Source organism: Myxocyprinus asiaticus, chromosome 26 (assembly GCF_019703515.2).
Source record: "Myxocyprinus asiaticus isolate MX2 ecotype Aquarium Trade chromosome 26, UBuf_Myxa_2, whole genome shotgun sequence".
Lineage (NCBI taxonomy): Eukaryota > Metazoa > Chordata > Actinopteri > Cypriniformes > Catostomidae > Myxocyprinus > Myxocyprinus asiaticus.
The window spans coordinates 31,071,464-31,092,080 of record NC_059369.1 but is presented as its reverse complement, the minus strand read 5'-3'; the positions used below and the strand labels follow the sequence as shown (position 1 = coordinate 31,092,080).

The 20,617-nt window shown below is 44.5% G+C and overlaps 2 protein-coding genes across 2 annotated transcripts in view; both read left to right on the top strand.

Annotated features, from left to right (window-relative positions):
• The window catches only part of lekr1 (leucine, glutamate and lysine rich 1), a 124,810-nt gene that overhangs the window by 76,751 nt on the left and 27,442 nt on the right, over window positions 1–20,617 (top strand). The gene's annotated exons all lie outside the window — the stretch shown is intronic.
• On the top strand, window positions 11,003–13,393 carry LOC127417222 (piggyBac transposable element-derived protein 4-like). Its single transcript, XM_051657080.1, has 3 exons — window positions 11,003–11,149; window positions 11,241–11,474; window positions 11,786–13,393. The coding sequence occupies exon 3, from the start codon at window positions 12,177–12,179 to the stop codon at window positions 13,191–13,193; it is 1,017 nt and encodes a 338-aa protein (XP_051513040.1). The 5' UTR covers window positions 11,003–11,149; window positions 11,241–11,474; window positions 11,786–12,176; the 3' UTR covers window positions 13,194–13,393.

The following is a 20,617-nucleotide window of genomic DNA, read 5'->3' as shown; positions in this document are numbered from 1 at the left end:
GTTCAGCATAAAATGAAAATTATCTCATCATTTACTCACCCTCATGATCTCCCAGGTGTGTAAGACTTTCTTTCTTCAGCAGAACACATTTGAAGAAAAAATAGAAAAATATCTCAGCTCAGTAGGTCCTTAAAATGCAAGTGGATGGTGATCAGACCTTTTGAAGCTCCAAAAATCACAGACAGTCAGCATAAACGTCATCCATACAACTCCAGCGGTTAAATTAATGTCTTCTAAAGTGATACGATCACTTTTGGTGCGAAAAGATGAATGTTTAAGTACTTTTTAACTATAAACCATTGCTTCCGGTAAGCTTCACGAGAGTACTGAGTTCACGTGTTCTCTCGTGTGACGTATTCACGTTGCCATGTTACGGACATAATCTCACATTCTCCTCTCGGTTGAGACATCCCGGATAAGCGCACAAATGCACCATTGTGAGTTAAGAAACAGATAAATACAGATCTAAACCAAGGACATAACCATGTCTTGAACATTGGGGGGACCAAACCATTTTGGGGGTGGGGGTCGCGGGTGTTGAGGTCACAAATATAATGGTCCTCTTTGGTCCTTTAAAATAGTAAAGGCACTGAATGCAATAATTTTCTGAATAAAGGCTTTACATGCAATAAAGGACCAAAATTTTATAATTTTTGGTTTTAAAAGATACGTGTTTTTTCACACAGTTCACACAGTACAAGACTACTAGAGGTCGACCGATAGTGGATTTTACCGATACGATAACTAAGTTGAGCAGTACCTGCCGATAACCGATTAATCAACCAATAGTTTTTAAAATTGATACTGAATGAAAAAATAACACTCAAAGTAAAATAGTGCTCAACTTTATTACAAAAATAAACAGTAATGACTGAACCATGAAAATATTGTACTTTTTTAAATGAAATAAATATTAATATGAATATATATGAACTAATATTCAAATTTTAAAGTCAGCTGATTTTTAAATGGATGTTGTTTCCTTAGTCCACAAGAGGGTGCAATAAATACATAAACAATTCAGCACTGTTATATTATTGCATAGAACATTCCTGGCTGTTAAAATAGAGCATTTCATTTTCAACTAATGTGCATAAAATAAATAAATACGTTTTAGTCGGTCCATATTCTCAAATGTTAAGTCAAAAGTAAAATGGGGGGGGGGGGGGGGGGAGAACGCTTCAGTAGACAGTTCACATGGTGTTACACTTGCATTGATTCCTACTACTCCAGACTCAAGCTTTATAATAACAGCGAAAAACCACATTGTTTTTTAATCAGTACAGTTGTATGCAGAGTAGCAATATTCACAGATAGCAGTGGTATTCGGCTGAACTCAGTGGTGAAGCAGGTCAGACTATGAGCCCAGGCCAGGGGCTGTTCAAACAGATGGAACACAACAGACTGGAACCGAATCTCGAGACAGATACACATTTCTTGTTGAACATCTTTCCTGACAAAGCATTTAAACAACTCATTGCTTAATCTGAGAAATGCTTATAAGAGAGCAAAACGCAACGGCCAAAGACCTCTACAATCTGTAAGGGGCTATTCACACCGAACTCTTTTGCAACCATCCATTTGTTTTTCTATGTAAACGTGCGCTAGACGAATGTCTTTGTTTCACTTTGTTTTTGTTTATTCAGCATCTCATGCAGGAGCGCTGTTTTTTTAGATGATGTGTCTAATTCAAAATAACTTTAAAATGCATATTGAGAACCTGCTTTCTAATAATCTGTATTTGTTGCACTGTGTCTAGCCTTTTTAGCGCAAGAATGTGGTCGATCTGAAGTCTTCGTATTACAGTGAGGATAAAAAATATTAATTGAAATCAGATGTGTTTCTGATTTCTCTTGGCTGCATGAAGATATTAATTTGCGTTCTCACATCATTAGCTTTAAATACGCAATTTAGCAGGCTAACGAATGTATAAACGTGACCAGCTGGATATAAACTAATGCAAATAGATGGTAATAGATGGTAACAATCATGACATTTAAACATTTGGGTACGACTTGCGTGTATTTTTGTCACATTGCTTGAGGTTAGCTTTAATGTTAGCGTCCTCTCAGCCTTGTCAGCAAACATACTGCTGTTCTCTACTAATGCAGAATCTAGTCAACAAATTAATTACTTTATGATGATATGACAACGTATACTGTAGTGTACTGTATACAAACCTTTTCATTGTTGATGTTTTAAATCCACATCTGAAGTGTTCCGCTCCATGCAGAGTGTAGTCTCACATGTCAAAACAAACACCACAAGGCATCAGTGAAGTGAGAGTTTTTATTTAACCTCTAGAGGCCGCTCTCATACTGTAGAACGACAGCAGACCCTTCCCAGCCGCTCAAGCACCGGACGCATTGGGGAAAAACTATCGGTTTGGATTTTTGCCGATAACCGATAGTTCCAGAAATCTGTTATGGGTGCCAACTAATCGGCAAAACCGATATATCGGTCGACCTCTAAAGACCACCACTGTGTCTACATTGCTAGCAATTTTCCTGTTTTATTCATCTTTTCTTTCTTTTTTGTACTGTATCAAAGAAAAGATGAATATAATCTTAATTTCTTTTCATCACTGATATATATGTAAAATTACAGTCAGCTGGCTTGCAAAAAGAAAAGTTGTCCCCTCCCACGCACCCAATAGAGTCTTAACACAATCTTTTCTTCAAGAACCCAAACGCTGCACTTTTCCATTCAAAAGTAGTCCATATAACACAAAGCTGTTGCATGGCCCCAGAAAGCTTGGAACATAATGCGCGAGTCATATGGACTACTGTTATGATGTTTTTATACTGAACCTTTAATAGTGCTTTATAGCATTTGTCCTTTTTGAAGCTTGACAGCTCCTGCTCACTATAAACTAAATAGAGCTGCTTAATATATATATATATATATATATATATATATATATATATATATATATATATACAGTTGTGCTCAAAAGTTTGCATACCCTGGCAGAAATTGTGAAATTTTGGCATTGATTTTGAAAATAGGGCTGATCATGCAAAAGTCTTTTATTTAAGGATAGTGATCATATGAAGCCATTTATTATCATATAGTTGTTTGGCTCATTTTTAAATCATAATGGTAACAGAAATCACCCAAATGGCCCTGATCAAAAGTTTACATACCCTTGAATGTTTGGCCTTGTTACAGACACACAAGGTGACACACACAGGTTTAAATGGCAATTAAAGGTTAATTTCCCACACCTGTGGGAAAATAGTAAATGTATAAATAGTAAATGAGTTTGTTAGCTCTTACGTGGATGCACTGAGCAGGCTAGATACTGAGCCATGGGGAGCAAAAAAGAACTGTCAAAAGACCTGTGCAACAAGGTAATGGAACTATATAAAGATGGAAAATGATATAAAAGATATCCAAAGCCTTGAAAATACCAGTCAGTACTGTTCAATCACTTATTAAAAGTGGAAAATTCAGGGATCTCTTGATACCAAGCCAAGGTCTGGTAGACCAAGAAATATTTCAGTCACAACTGCCAGAAGAATTGTTCAGGATACAAAGAAAAACCCACAGGTAACCTCAGGAGAAATACAGGCTGCTCTGGAAAAGATGGTGTGGTTGTTTCAAGGAGCACAATACGACGATACTTGAGCAAAAATGAGCTGCGTGGTCGAGTTGCCAGAAAGAAGCCATTGCCACAAAAAAGCCTGGTTACAGTATGCCCGACAACACCTTGACACGCCTCACAGCTTCTGGCACACTGTAATTTGGAGTGACGAGACCAAAATTGAGCTTTATGGTCACAACCATAAGTGCTATGTTTGGAGAGGGGTCAAAAAGTATTGTGCTCCTTGAAACAACCACACCATCTTTTTCCAGAGATGCCTGCCTGTATTTCTCCTGAGGTTACCTGTGGGTTTTTCCTTGTATCCCGAACAATTCTTCTGGCAGTTGTGGCTGAAATCTTTCTTGGTCTACCTGACCTTGGCTTGGTATCAAGAGATCCCCGAATTTTCCACTTCTTAACCCTTTCCAGCCGGAGCGTTCAAATTTGGGAACAATTATTCCCATAGTTCCTGTCTCAATATCTACGCCATCCAATCACCAGTTTTATTTCTGAAAACTGCCAGATACTCATGATAATATAAGCTAAAAGCACATATGATTGGTTAAGGGGTTACTGGGCATGAATAATAAATGTATCGTCATCCGAGTCATCCTCCATTTGCCTGGGCGGAGCCAGAGAGGATATCCCGGGAGATTACCTCCAGTGTTGGACTTACTGCTTCAAATTGAAAACTGAGGCGATCTTTCGAGGTAAGACAAGTTATTTAACATGTGTTGCCAATATTGTCTATTGAAAGTCAAAATGTTTTAGTTACGAAGCATTTATTTGTAGGAGTAACGCTAGTTCCCTATCTGTCACTCACTCGACGTTGTGTCGGTGTAGTGACACTAGGGGTCACTCTTGGGAGCCCCAAACACCTCTGATCTTTTTTTAAAAGGCCAATGAGAATTGGCGAGTGGAATTTGCATGCCACTCCCCTGGACATACAGGTATAAAAGGAGCTGGTATGCAACCACTCATTCAGATTTTCTCTTCGGAGCTGAGCGGTTCTATTCATTGAGCTGAATTCATCCACTGAGTTCATTCACCTCTCTCTGCTGTATCTTACGGTGCATTTTAGCAGCTTCTCCCCCTCTGCATCTGTGGTTTGCAGAGAACGCCCCTGGGCGGTTCGGCAGAACATTTAAAAGAGTATATTCTAAAAAGAGTATATTTTCTTTCTGAAAGAGCGGCACACATGGAACGTCTTTTTAAAGACGCGTCTTTCTAAAGATGCCTTTCTGTTTGTGTGTTATTCCTGGTTGCGGTCGTTATGTCTCCGCTTCCGATGGCCACAATCGGTGTCTTATGTGTCTGGGCGCTGCCCACACGGAGACATAATTCGTGGATGGCTCATGTCCTCATTGCGAGAACATGACCATGGCAACTTTGTGGTCACGGCTTGCATTAGTAAGAAAGCAAGCCACCCCAGTGGCTCCCCGCCTCGGTCCTTCTACCTACGGGTATGAGGCCGTGCCGGTTAGCACTGGGGGTGATTTGGGGACCTCAATGGGACCACCTCCACCGGGTATCCCCCCACGGACCTCCCATTCCCCAGCATGCTCGCTTGCCCCGGTCGCGCGCTCAGACGAGATTGCCGGCTCATCTCGGGGCGAGGTCAACCCCTCGTTCAGAGCCCGGGAAGAGGATGAGTTATCGAGCGCAGCATCGGAGAGTGGGCTCATCCAGTCAGACGCAGAGGCTTCGACTGGGCTTGCTCATTCGGGAATGGTCGCCCAGTCTCAGGCTGACGTGGAAATGACGGACATGCTTTCCCAGGCGGCCGCGAGTGTCGGGCTAGAGTGGAATCCTCCACTCTCCCTGGAACCCTCACGGCTCGATGATTGGTTCCTGGGCTCCCCCCTGTTCCTTTCTTTCCGGAAGTGCATGAGGAGCTGACAAGATCCTTGGAGGCACCTTGTACTGCCCGGTCCTGATCTTTCAGCTCCCCCACTCTCGCTACCCTCGATGGCGGAGTGGTCAGGGGGTACTCGGTGATCCACCAGGTGGATAAGGCGCTCGCAGTGCACTTATGTCTGCAGAGGGCCGCCACCTGGCACGGGTGCCCGAAACTCCCGTCCAGGGCCTGTAGGGCCTGATGGCTAAGGCCTACAGTGCCGCTGGACAAGCTGCCTCTGCCCTGCACGCCATGGCTCTCCTGCAAGTACACCAAGCCAAGGCGCTAAAAGAACTGCACGAGGATAGTTCTGACCCGTGATTGATGCAGGAACTGCGCTCGGCGACCGACCTTGCTCTCCGGGCGATGAAGGTTATGGCGCGGTCTCTCGGGCAGATGATGTCCACCCTCATGGTCCAGGAGCGCCACCTTTGGCTCAACTTGGTTGAGATGCGAGAGGCTGACAAGGCACGGTCCCTTGATGCCCCCATCTCCCAGGTCGGCCTTTTCGGCGACACTTTCGAGGATTTTGCCCAGCAGTTCTTGGCTGTGAAGCAGCAGACGGAGGCCATACATCACATCCTGCCCTGGCGCGGTGCAAGACCTCGCACCCTGTCTGCTCATCGCCAAGGGTGTCCTTCTGGTGCAAAGACATCGGCTCCGCCGCAGCCCGCTCCCGTGGCCCTGCCCCGGCATAGAGCTTAGTGCAGGAAGCAGACGCCACCCGTCTCAATGCCGGCCGCTAAGAACCCGAGGAAGGCTTCGAAGCGCCCCTGAGACGGGCGACCCAGGGGCAAGGAGACCTGCTACACTGGAGCTGGTAAGCAGACCACTCCATCCCCCAGTGGAGGGCTGGGAGGATAATCTTTTGTTTCATTTTCATTTAATCGTGCCGCATGCCCAAGAGTCTGCGGTACCCAAAAGTTCAGCAAAAGAGCAGTTTCCTTGTTCCCTGGGTCGTATGTCCAGTGTGCACGGCCGTCGTCACGACCACCATCCACCGCCTCATCTTTGCAGGTATGGCGCTCCAGCTGTGGTCCTCCTGCCCCTGTGCACCCAGCTGTGGCACAAACATGCCCACATGAGATTGAGTCCAGTGGACTACGGGGACGAGACTCCTCCTCCCCCCCTTCGGCCAATCTTATGGTGGGCGGCAGGAGCCAGGTAAGTGCTTTGATGTCCCTGGACTCAGCACAGCCACGGGGCTCGGATACCCTCGACGTGGCACCATGAGCTCCCGCTGGTACGTCCGACGTGATCATTCCCTTGGTCCCCCTCACCCGGAGTTTGGGCACATCGCGATGGCTGGTCCAGACCGTCCGACTTGGCTACGTGATTCAGTTCGCCAGGTGCCCGCCCAGGTTCAGTGCCATCCGCTTCACCTCAGTGAAGGGCGAGAATGTCGCTACCTTGCATGCGGAGATCGCTACCCTTCTGCCCAAGGGCGCGATAGAGCCTGTCCCTCCATCTGAGATGAAGAAAGGGTTCTACAGCCCTTACTTCATCGTACCAAAGAAAGGCGGTGGGTTGCGACCAATCCTGGACCTGCAAGTACTGAACTGGGCTTTGCACAGACTCCCGTTCAAGATGCTGACGCAAAGCGCTTTCTAGCAAGCGTCCGGCATCTAGATTGGTTCGCGGCGGTAGACCTGAAGGACGCGTACTTCCACGTCTTGGTCTTACCTCGACACAGACCCTTCCTGCGGTTTACTTTCGAAGGCCAGGTGTACCAGTACAAAGTCCTCCCCTTCGGCCTGTCCCCTCACGTCTTCACGAAGGTCGCAGAGGCAGCCCTTGCCCCGCTAGGGAAGTGGGCATCCACATCCTCAACTATCTTGACGACTGGCTGATCCTAGCTCACTCTGCCGTGTGATTCGGCACCTCAGCTTACTGGGGCTTTGAGTCAACTGGGAAAAGAGCAAGCTCTCCCCGGTTCAGATCATCTCTTTTCTCGGTTTGGAGTTGGACTCAGTCTCGATGACAGCGCGCCTCACGAATGAGTGTGCATAGTCGGTGATGAACTCTCTGAAGGTGTTCAGACAGAGAACAGCGGTTCTACTGAAACACTTTCAGAGGCTCCTGGGGCATATGGCATCCTCAACGGCGGCCACATCGCTTGGGTTGATGCATATGAGACCACTTCAGCACTCCTGAGATGGGCATGGTGCCGCGGGACACATCGCATGACCATCACACCAGTCTGTCACCGCCTCTTCAGCCCTTGAACCGACCTGGCATTTCTACAGGCAGGGGTTCCCCTAGAGCAGGTCTCCAGGCACGTCGTGGTTACAACAGATGCCTCCAAGACGGGCTGGGGTGCCGTATGCAATGGGCACACAGCCGCTGGCTCCTGGACTGGCCTGCGGCTGCATTGCCACATCAACTGCCTAGAGTTGTTGGCAGTACTGCTTGCCCTGCGGAGGTTTCGGCCGTTGATCCAGGGCAAGCACGTGTTGGTCCGGACAGACAACACAGCGACAGTAGCATACATCAACCGCCAAGGCGGTCTACGCTCCTATTGCATGTCACAACTCGCCTGCCGTCTCCTCCTCTGGAGTCAGCAGCGCCTCAAGTCACTACGAGCCACTCACATCCCGGGCGACCTCAACACCGCAGCAGACGAGCTGTCTCTTCAGGTTACCCTCAGGGGAGAGTGGAGACTCCACCCTCAGATGGTCCAGCTGATTTGGAGTCGATTCATTCGAGCACAGGTAGACCTGTTTGCTTCCCGGGAATCCTCCCACTGCCCGCTTTGGTACGCCCTGACCGAGGCACCGTTGGCACACAGCTGGCCCCCTGGACTATGCAAGTATGCGTTTCCCCCAGTAAGCCTACTTGCACAGACCCTGTGAAAGGTCAGGGAGGATGGGGAGCAAGTCATCCTAGTAGCACCCTACTGGCCTACTGTTCACGGTGGTAGACACGATCACTCAAGCTAGGGCTCCCTCTACGAGGCGCCTGTATGTCTTGAAGTGGCATCTGTTCACTAAGTGGTGTTCTTCCCGACACGAAGACCCCCAGAGATACGCAGTCGGATCGGTGTTTTCCTTCCTGCAGGAGAGGTTGGAGGGGTGGCTGTTCCCCTCCACCTTGAAGGTGTATGTAGCCGCTATTTCGGCTCATCACAATGCAGTAGATGGTAAGTACTTAGGGAAGCATGACTTGATCATCAGGTTCCTGAGAGGCACTAGGAGGTTGAACCCCTCTAGACCGTACCTCGTCCCCCCGTGGGACCTCTCTGTAGTCCTTCAGGGTCTATGGGGAGCTCCCTTTGAGCCCTTGGAGTCAGCTGAGCTTAAGGCACTCTCTTTGAAGACTGCCCTCCTGACTGCGCTCACTTCCATCAAGAGGATAGGGGACCTTCAAGCGTTCTCTGTCAGCAAATCGTGCCTGGAGTTCGGTCCGGGTTACTCTCATGTGATCCTGTGACCCTGACCGGGCTATGTGCCCAAGGTTCCCACGACCCCTTTTAGGGATCAAGTGGTGAACCTGCAAGCGCTGCCCCAGGATGAGGCAGACCCACCCTTTGCGTTGCTGTGTCCGATGCAAGATTTACGCATCTATTTGGATCGCACGCAGAGCTTTAGAAGCGCCGAGCAGCTCTTTGTCTGCTTTGGTGGACAGCGGAAAGGAAGCACTGTCTCCAAACAGAGGATCGCCCACTGGGTCATTGATGCCATCACGATGGCATATCAGGCTCAGGACGTGCCAACCCCTGCAGGGTTACGAGCACAATCTACCAGGAGTGTGGCGGCCTCCTGGGCCCTGGCCAGTGGCACCTCTTTGGCAGACATCTGCAGAGCAGCAGGCTGGGCAGCACCCAACACCTTTGCGAGGTTCTACAATCTCTGGGTTGAGCCGGTCTCGTCCCGAGTAGTGGCAGGCACGAACAGGTAAGTTCCGGGACAACTGGCCAGGTGTACCGCTTGCGCAAAACGTGCGCTCTTGACTCCCAGTAGTGTTCACAGACTGTGATCCTGGATGACTTTCCTCATTAGCCCTGTGGCAGTTGAGTTTGCGGAGAAACTCGCTGCTGGCTCAGTAAGTGCGCTAATGAAGCCCTGTACTGAGGTAGGTGCTCCGCATGTGCTGGTTCCCCTGAAGGCAACCCCATGTGATATTTTCCGCAAAATCGTTTCCCTGTCGGTAAACTGCATCTTCCTTGGGCAGGGGCCCCTCTGCCCCGGTCGCCATGCTTTGTAGAAACTCCTCCCCCTTTGGGTAGGACCTACCATGGGACTTCTTCACATGACATACTTCCGACAAGGCTCGGTAAAGACCATGTGACGTATTTCCACTCAAAATACCCCCCCCCCCCTTTTTGGTCTCTGCGGTGTTTTCCCCTTGGTAGTGACAACCCCCCCCCCCCCCCCGACGTAGACACTTAAGGTTCCCAGTCAGTTAACAAATTCCACTCTTTTTGGGAAGAAAAGAGAAGGAAACGAGGCCTCGGCTGGGCTAGCCTGTCCACCTATTTGTTGGGCAGTCAACTTGTTCCATGAAGGACTGTTTGACGCTCATAAAGAACATTGGGGGAGGTTAAGTGATGTCCTGGTGCGCTGGCTACAAGGCACACAGCAGTCTGCTCCGCCACACACCGCCACTTCACATAACACAGTTCAGTTAGTTGTGGCGTTTTGTATAGGGACTCCTAGTGTCACTACATCGACACAACGTCAAATGAGAGACAGATAGGGAACGTCATGGTTACTTTCGTAAACTCCGTTCCCTGATGGAGGGAACAAGACGTTGTGTCCCTCTTGCCACAATGCTGAACTACCTGCAGAAATGGCCGGGACCTTATCTCAGCTCCTCAGTACAAAACCTGAATGAGTGGTTGCATAACAGCTCCTTTTATACCCGTATGTCCGGGGGAGTGGCATGCAAATTCCACTCACCAATTCTCATTGGCCTTTTAAAAAAAGATCAGAGGTGTCTGGGGCTCCCAAGAGTGACCCCTAGTGTCACTACATTGACACAACTTCTCATTCCCTCCATCAGGGAACGGAGGTTACGAAAGTAAACATGACGTTATTTCTGGAAAAAATGATATGACTGTCGGCCTTCATCGGACAGGCAGCTAGCCTCTATTTTTAAGCAAATATCTGTGAAACTTGCTAAATAAACATAAGCTAGCAATACTATGTACATTTTTAGCTAAATATCAATAACTTTTTTGGCCAATTTTGTCACTTGTGAAAAATCTGCCTGAAGTAATGTGAGGCAGAGAGCAGATGCTGTTCAGCCCTTTTTTTTTTAATCTTTTTTTTTCTGACGCTGTTCAGACCTGCCTGGAAACTGGCCTGCTAGTTAAATAAGTTATCTAGCTTGTTGATTTTCCCTTGTAATAAAAAAAATGGTAGATACACTCACAGAAATATTTAAGCCTATTTGTAAGATTTATGTAATTTAATTGCATATAAAATTTCCATTCATTTGCATTACATAGTTTTAATATTAAAACTATGTAATGCAAATGAATGGAAATTTGTATATGCAATTAAATTACATAAATCTTACAAATAGGCTTAAATATTTCTGAGTGTATCTTTCTATAATTTAGCAGATAGCCTTACCCATCCATCACACATTTTTTATTTTAGATTGTGTGTAGCTTCGTGTTCACAAGGAAAGTGTGAGAGGGCTGTCTGCAGTTGGACATTCTGGTTAGTCTGCAAGTCTTTGTTGACTATTCATTGTACGGATTTGTGAAGAACACACTGCTGGCTACCAATTGTGTACTTTTTTCTGTTGTAGAAATGGATAGAGACTATGGCTCCCTGCTCAGCACCCTCAAAAGGAGGAGGCAGCTGACTGCTGATGAGCTTAGGTTCATAGCAGAGGAGGACATGGCTCATGAGGGCATGAGCACACAGGAGGAAGATCTGCTAGACCAGAAACTACTGCAGGAAGACCCGGACCATGAGGAGATGGAGGATGAGATGGAACCTGATCCCCAGCCAAGACCATCAAATGGGTATATATGAATGTGTATGTATTGTTTGTTTCTATTTCTCATATGACTGATACTCACCGTAACACTAACACTGTTACTCTTATTATTTTGGGTATGGCTAGCCATTCTTGCACAGGTCCCAAGTCAGCTAGAAAGCCTAAACACTTCCCTGACTCTGTTTCTTGTCCCTCGTACATTGACATTGATTCACAGGCACCAAAACCTCTCGCATTTAAGCCTAGCCATCCATTCGGTATTGACTTAGGTAGTGTGCATCAGGCTGTGCAGTCAACCTCCAATGTGATGTTGTGAGAAATTTACCTTTTCATGCTGTTTTTTTACTCAGGCTGTAGTTGCTGAGATATGCAGCTTTACAAACCGTCAGGGGTGGGAGCTCATCCTGAACTGTCCGTCATATTCCAGCTACCAAGGAGCTTGGATGGAGGTGACCCCCGATGAATTTTACAAATTTCTTGGGTTGCTCATTTACATGGGGTTTTCAATTCTCCCTGATTCTCATCGTCATTGGGGAACCAAGTCACTTCAAGGCTCATGGAGAGGGGATTTATGTTGCGTGACCACTACAAGGCTCTTTTAGCAGCTCTACATGTTGTAGACCCTACCACAGAGGATAATCAGGATCACCTTAGGAAGTTGTGTTATCTTATGGACCACCATAAGCTGCAGTTGATGAACGTTTGGTCAAGTCCAAAGCTCAGTCAGGATTTAAACAATACATGAAGGGCAAGCCTACTCAGTGGGGTTTTAAATTATGGTTAATTGCAACATCAGACTCAGGGTATACTCTCGACTTTAATGTTTACACAGGTAGTCATGATGGACATGTCACTGACTTGGCCACCAAAGTAGTTGAATCATTACTGCAGCCATTCAAAGACCAGGGCCACAATGTTTGGTTTGACAACTTTTACACATCCCCAGCTCTTATGGTTAAGTTGTTAGAAATGGGAACTAATGCCTGTGGGACATGCAGGGTGAATCATAAACTGTTTCCTGCAGAATTTAAAGACATCAAAAGATGGCAATGCAAGACAGCTCGTGTGGATATGAGGTGGTGTAGGATTGAGGGGAATATACTTGTAATTCAGTGGAAGGACACGCGTGCAGTTACATGCCTCTCCAATTTCCACAATGTGAATGGCTCAACTGAAATTACTAGGTTTGTAAAAAATTATGGCGACTGGACAAAAGAAGTAGCCCTCCAGCCCACTGTCATCAGCGATTATAACAAAAACATGGGTGGTGTTGATAGGTCAGACCAAATGATAAAAAATTATGATGTCCTACAAAAAACTCAGAAGTGGTGGAAGACTTTTTTTTTCCACTTCATAGACATTGCCGTCGTCAATAGTTTCATATTGTTTAAGGAATGGCAACACATTCATGTGGCACTAGGGGATGAGCATAGACCAGTGAACTTAACCCAGATAGATTTCAGAGAAAACCTGGCTCGTCAGCTGGGAGGTATCGATATTCACGCAAGTTTCCCTTTGCATAAACTAAAGCCTGTAGTCCCTCCTTCATCATCACTCCACACAGCCCATGTCCCTAAATTTGAAGAGTCCTCTAAGAGATGTTGGCTATGCTATTGGAAAAGTAGGACTGAAAATAAAACTACAGTAGCTTGTTGCACGCCGGTATGTAATGGCAAAAAGACTTGCTTGGTTCGCGATAGGAACTGTTTTCAGTCTTGGCACTCAGCTGAGTGTGACCAGTTTCGCAAAGAAGCCTAGGTTGGGCTGTGTTTACTGGTGTTGTTGTCCTCCCCCTCCCCTCTTTTCTCCCTCGCTTCTCTCCACAGGTATTGCAGTTGTTGAGTATTTATGAATTTATATATATTCTGTTCCTGCACTCTTTATTAAAAATGTATTTACTGTGGATAGTTTGAAAGTTTTGCTGTGCAATTCGTGTGTAATTCTAATGTTCAAATTAAATAAAGTGTGTGTTTTATTGAACACATAAAATGTATTCTTCAGTGTTTGTGTCCTTCAATTTCAGATGCAATCTCAATTTATTATTATAGGTGCTCAAAAGGAGTATTTGAGGAGTGGTCATGTGAAATGTATCTTAACATTCTAAATGTTTGTTTTATTCCGTTTTCCCACTAATCACTAGAATGGTCATAACTTTTAAACAATAGATTATATTTCTAATCTGTCTGCTATTCTACATTGTCCACAAAATTATGTATATTTCATACACTCTAAGTTTCCCTCTAGCTTGTAATTAAAATGGTTGAAAATGCAGTTGTCTGATGAAGTATGGTGGCCAGAGAAGATTTTTGTAAAAATTGCTGTGTGAAATCTTATTGATAATGAATGATTAGCCTTAAATAATCATACATATATTTATATCATTTGAAAGCCCTAGTTCTTCTCTTCAATATGGTATATATAGTTCAGGTGTGTGATGTTATATGAATATGAATGTAATATGAATATGATCATCATGATGATGCCGCGGATGGCTGCCTCGGTGTGGAGCTCCTCAGTTCTTTTGTTGTTTTTGTTTGTTTGTCCTGTGTTTAGTAATCTTTTTCCAGACAGTTTTAACAGAGACTAACTGCTGAACATTTGACAGCATGTACCAGACAATCTTTTCCCGGTTTTTGAATATTCAGACGTTTTGCTAGACATTTTAGTTGGAGGCACAGCTCTGCTGTTCAAGAGACGCAGGCGAGGGAGACGAGCCGGTGCGCTGGTCAAACTCCGTCGGCACGGACTTCGAACAGCGCTGCCGAGTATTCACTTAGCGAATCTCCGCTCTCTTCCTAACAAAACGGATGAACTACATCTCCTCACCCGCACAAACAAGGACTTTTCAACCTCTGCTGCCTTGTGCTTCACAGAAACCTGGCTGAGTGAAGCCATTCCGGACAGCGCGTTACATCTGCTGGGCTTTCAGCTGTTCAGAGTGGATCGCATCGTGGAGTTAACGGGGAAAACGAGAGGCGGTGGAACATGCTTTTATATCAATGAAAGTTGGTGTACAGATGTAACAACATTAAAGATGATGTGCTGTCCTAATTTGGAAACACTCTTTATTAACTGTAATCCTTTCTATTCACCGCGGGAGTTTTCCTCGTTTATTCTGGTGAATGTGTACATCGCGCCAAACGCGTGTTTGAACACAGCGCTGCAACAGCTGGCTGATCAAATCACAGACATGGAACAACAATACCCAGACTCAGTTATTATTATTCTTGGGGATTTTAACAAAGCAAATCTCACACGTGAACTGCCCAAATAGCACATCACATGCCCCACCAGAGACAGGAACATACTGGATCATTGTTACACAACAATAAAGGATGCATATCGCTCTGTCCCTAGAGCAGCTTTGGGACTCTCTGATCACTGTCTGGTTCATCTTCTTCCAACCTACAGGCAGAAGTTAAACTCAACAAAGCCAGCAGTAAGGACTGTAAGAGATGGACCAATGAAGCAGAGCGGGAACTACAAGCCTGTTCTCACTGCTACCATCAGGTAGGCGGTATCGCAGCATCAGGACCCGCACCAGCCGACTCCATGATAGCTTCTTCCCCCAAGCAATCAGACTTCTGAACTCTTGATCTCCCACGATCAAAATACATCAGCACTGCACTTTATTACTCTTTTATCTCACACCGGACTGTCATAAATTATATTACTGTCATTATATTATGTCTCTCTTAACAACTGACTATCAACTGACAGCCTGAATGTCAATACAGTACAATACTGTACATTCTATATATATACTTTTTTCATATATATTTTAATTTTTATTGAATAATGTGTATCTATATAGTATCTATATAGTAAAAAACAAAAAAAACAAAAAAAAAAAAACAGCATATTGTATACTGTACAATGTATGTTACTATTTGTATATTGTTGAGTGTAATTGTGTATAACAGATGTTTAAATTGTGTTGTGTTAATTTGATGTTTTAAGTTGTGTAATTATGTATAACAGATGTTTAAATTGTGTTGTGTTAATTTGATGTTTTAAGTTGAGTGTAATTATGTATAACAGATGTTTAAATTGTGTTGTGTTAATTTGATGTTTTAAGTCGAGTTTAATTATGTATAACAGATGTTTAAATTGCGTTGTGTTAATTTGATGTTATTGTAAATTGGTATATGTCTCATCACTGTCACGACTGCTATGTTGATCGGAACTGCACCCAAGAATTTCACACACCATTGCACTTGTGTATATGGCTGTGTGACAATAAAGTGATTTGATTTTTGATTGAAGCCTGCTTCAGTTGCACGGATTGGAGTGTTTTTGAGGTTGCAGCCACAGACCTGGACGAGCTCACAGATACTGTTACATCATATATCAGTTTCTGTGAGGATATGTGCATTCCTACTAGGACTTATTTAAAGTTCAACAACGACAAACCGTGGTTTACAGCAGAGCTCAGGCAGCTTCGTCAGGCCAAAGAGGATGCTTACAGGGGTGGGGATAAAGTCTTGTACAATCAGGCCAGGAACACACTGAACAGGGAAATCAGAGTGGCTAAAAGGAGATACTCTGAGAAGCCGAAAAACAAGTTTTCAGCTAACGACCCTGCATCAGTGTGGAGCGGCATGAAACAACTCACAAATTACAGGACTCCTACCCCCAACCCTGTAGGGAACCAACAACTGGCTGACGACCTGAATGTGTTCTACTGCAGATTTGAAAGGTCCAATCTCACACCCCACACCCACTCTGACCTTTACTTCACACAAACCTCAACACCTCCTGCAACCCCCTCCTCCCCCCTCCTGCTACTCAACCTGCACTTAAGATCTGTGAAGATGATGTGACCCGTGTCTTTTGGAAACAAAAGACGGGGAAGGCCTCAGGCCCAGATGGCGTCTCACCAGCGTGTCTTCGATCCTGTGCTGACCAGCTGGCCCCCATCTTCACACAGATCTTCAATAGATCACTGGAGCAGTGTGAAGTCCCATGCTGCTTCAAACACTCAATCATTATTCCTGTCCCAAAGAAACCAAAAATCACAGGACTTAATGACTACAGACCTGTCGCCCTGACATCTGTGGTCATGAAATCATTTGAGAGACTGGTGTTGGCCCACCTGAAGAACATCACTAGACCCTTTCTAGATCCCCTTCAGTTTGATTATCGAGCAAACAGGTCTGTGGATGATGCAGTCAACACAGGATTGCATCATATCCTGCAACATCTGGACAGACCAGGGACATATGCAAGGATCCTTTTTGTGGACTTCAGTTCAGCTTTCAACACCATCATCCCAGCTATACTCCAGAATAAATTACACCAACTCTCTGTTCCCATGTCTATCTGTCAGTGACCAGCTTTCTGACGGACAGGCAGCAGCTTGTGAGACAGGGGAAACTCACTTCTAGCACCTGTACAATCAGCACTGGTGCCCCCCAGGGATGTGTGCTCTCCCCACTACTCTTCTCCCTCTACACCAATGACTGCATCGCCAAGGACCCCCTCTGTCAAGCTCCTGAAGTTTGCAGACGACACCACTGTCATCGGCCTCATCCGAAATGACGATGAGTCTGCATACAGAAGGGAGGTTGAACAGCTGGCTGTCTAGTGCAGTCAAAACAACCTTGAGCTGAACACACTCAAAATGGTGGAGATCATTGTGGACTTTAGGAGAAACACCCCAACACTGACCCCCCTCACCATTCTAAACAGCACTGTGGCAGCAGTGGAGTCATTCAGATTCCTGGGCACTACCATTTTACAGGACCTGAAATGGGAGACCCACATTGACTCCATCGTAAAAATGGCCCAGCAGAGGTTGTACTTCCTTCGCCAGCTGAGGAAATTCAACCTGCCACAGGCGCTGCTGATACAGTTTTACTCAGCAGTCATTGAGTCTGTCCTCTGTACTTCAATAACTGTCAGGTTTGTTTCAGCTACGAAATCAGACATCAGAAGACTACAAAGGACAGTTTGGACTGCTGAGAGGATTATTGGTTGCCCCCTGCCCCCCCTTCAAGAACTATGCATTTTCAGAGTGAGGAAAAAGGCTGGAAAAATCACTGTGGACCCCACTCACCCTGTCCACTACCTTTTTGAACTGTTGCCTTCTGGCCGATGCTTCAGAGCTCTGAGCACCAGAACCGTCAGGCACAGGAACAATTTTTTTCCTCATGCTATCCATCTCATAAACACTTAAACTGCCCCATTGAGCAATAACTATGTGCAATACACAGTTTAGTCTTTTTTTTTATATTTATCCAACACATCCAACCTCTTCTGCCATTTCATTCCTCTGAAAAAAAGAAAACTGTACTATGCACTGTACATAACAGATTTGTATTTGCACTGTACATAACAGATTGTATTAGATTTGCACTACCCATGTGTATGTGTGTATGTATGTATGTGTGTGTCTGTACGTATGTGTATAATTAGTTTTATTTTTTATTTCTTATTATTATCTATGTCTTGCTGCTGTTTTTGTATTGTTTTTGTATTGTTGTACATTGGAAGCTCCTGTCACCAAGACAAATTACTTGAATGTGTAAGCATACTTGGCAATAAAGCTGATTCTGATTCTGATTCTGATGAATATCATATTCTGGCACAGAATGGAATTTTCTGAATTTTGGGCTCAGTCTTTAAAGGGTTAATAAGTGACTGAAAAGTACTGACTGGCATTTTCAAGGCTTTGTATATCTTTTTATATCCTTTTCCATCTTTATAAAGTTCCATTACCTTGTTACGCAGTTCTTTTGACAGTTATTTTCTGCTCCCCATGGCTCGGTATCTAGCCTGCTCAGTGCATCCACGTGAGAGCTAACAAACTCATTGACTATTTATACACAGACACTAATTGCAATTTAAAAAACCACAGGTGTGGGAAATTAAACTTTAATTGCCATTTAAACCTGTGTGTGTCACCTTGTGTGTCTGTAAAAAGGCCAAACATTCAAGGGTATGTAAACTTTTGATCAGGGCTATTAGGGTGATTTCTGTTATCATAATGATTTAAAAAGGAGCCAAACAACTATGTGATAATAAATGGCTTCATATGATCACTATCCTTAAATAAAAGTTTTTCTTTTGCATGATCAGTCATATTTTCAAAATCAATGCCAAAATGTCACAATTTCTGCCAGGGTATGCAAACTTTTGAGCACAACTGTCTATATATATATTCTTGATATATATATATATATATATATATATCTCAAGAACTTTTTATTTTGGAGAACCAACACTTTAAAAAGGCTTCAATATTACTAGAGCCCAGGAATGACCCAGAAGTATTTGTGAGAAAGACACTAATTTTCTGAATTAATTACAGGGTTGTAAATTTATCTCTAAAGCAATATTAGGGTCATGTTTTTTTTCCCTTCCCACTTCAGCTCTCTGTCGTTTTTCAAATGAGTTATCATGCAACACATTTTTCACTGGGCTGTAAAGTGACATCACTTTACTTCTCTGTGCTCACCGCAAATATCCAATGATGATAATGATGATTTTCATTATCGATAATCGATTTTATCGATTAGTTGTTGCAGCCCTACTTAGGGATGTGAGCGATTGCACATTTAGTATCAGTGCTCGACCTCAAAGCTGTATTGACAATCCTTGTTATGGGATTAAACTTCTCTCAGAACTTTTTGACATGTGTTTTCTCTCCTCCCCCACAACTTCTTCCATTTTCTCAGCATTTGGTTTCTATCTGCCACTTCAATGTGTTGCTATTGATTTGATTACACAAGTGCAGTGAAGTGTGTGCATTTCAGACCAGGCCTATTTAACGCTTATGTTTCCGAGAGCCACTTCCTCCAGCCATCCCTATTATAGGGCAGCTCTCCCAAGACCCACCGCACTACTCCTGTCAGAGAGCTGCGTGTCTCACCATACCCAACCTATCTAACATTAATAGTATGCTGCCTCATGGCACGTAAACCCTGGAACAGCAAGAGACACTCTATTCTCTCCCTCTTTCTCTCTCTCTCTCTATGGGTAAAAAAAAAAAAAAAGAATATGCATGGAATCTTTTGCTTGCTCACTCTATTTTCCTCTCTGTGTTTATCAGTTTTTCCTCCCCTGCTCTCTCTGTAACTTGCCTTCTCTCTCTGGAGAATTACGGCAATCACAATTAACTCATACTAGAGTACATTTAAATGACAACTTTTATTGTATCAAACATATTTACAGCTGAAGTGTGAATTTAACATCTAAAACAAGCACCAAATATCTTAATTATCAATGTATTAAAGACAGACATAGCTTGAGGTTAGATTAGGAAAGGTGGTCATAGGAATCTTGGTATTTGGTGATCTGATTCAGTCAGTCTGTTTAAACTTTGATGTTGTTTCCGAAGCCCTGTTCACACCGCGGGCGGCATGTCGCTAGACTTTGCGATCTGTGTCGCTGGTGGGCGTTACTACTGCTGCCGACGCTCTAACGTTATTGGTGGACTGCACAAATGGCCATAGTAGCGTTTGAAATGCTGTTTACAGATGATACTGCTGATAAAACTACGATTTTGCCATCCTAGTTTTGCAGATGAATCTAATTTGAAACAAGGAATCAGTTCTTCTGCCTGTAAAAATGCACATTCTGCAGGGGAGAGCGTTTTATATGACCTGCAGCAGTGCTTAATGCATCATATCAAACAAGATGAATGTTATATCAATATATGAATCAAACTCACTCAGAATGCTGACACGTATTTCCATGCATCATTTTATTAGGCCATAACTATGTATGTGGCTACAGACAAATGATATAGAACAGTGAAATCGCTCACAGAAACGTTTAACTTCTCCTCCGTCTTGCCTGCGCTCGAGTCGACTCCAGTATCTCACACTCACCCTGCCTGGAGATGGATGACATAAGCTCCTCAGTCTTCACTTTCACTGGTAGTCGCTCGCGAATGTCGCTCGTCATTTGCATAAAGTTGACATTACCTAAACTTGTCGGTTGCAACAGCTCGTGTCGCCGGAAGTAGCTGTGCTCTCATTGAAAATGAATGGGATGGTGTCGCTGTCTCGGGCGATGTCGCTGATGGTGTGAACGAGGCTTGAGCTGTTTATGTTTGTTTTTGTCTGCGTGTCTCAATCTTCACCAATCCAAGATGGAAGTAGTCTGTCTACAACGTTATTGTCACAGTTTAAGACAATAAGATAATGGGAGGAATGTTTGAGCCACAGAGGAATGTG

What these genes read in the sequence shown, in the direction of transcription:
- LOC127417222 (XM_051657080.1), top strand. Translation starts at nt 12,177, where the DNA reads ATGAAGGGCAAGCCTACTCAGTGGGGTTTTAAATTATGGTTAATTGCA.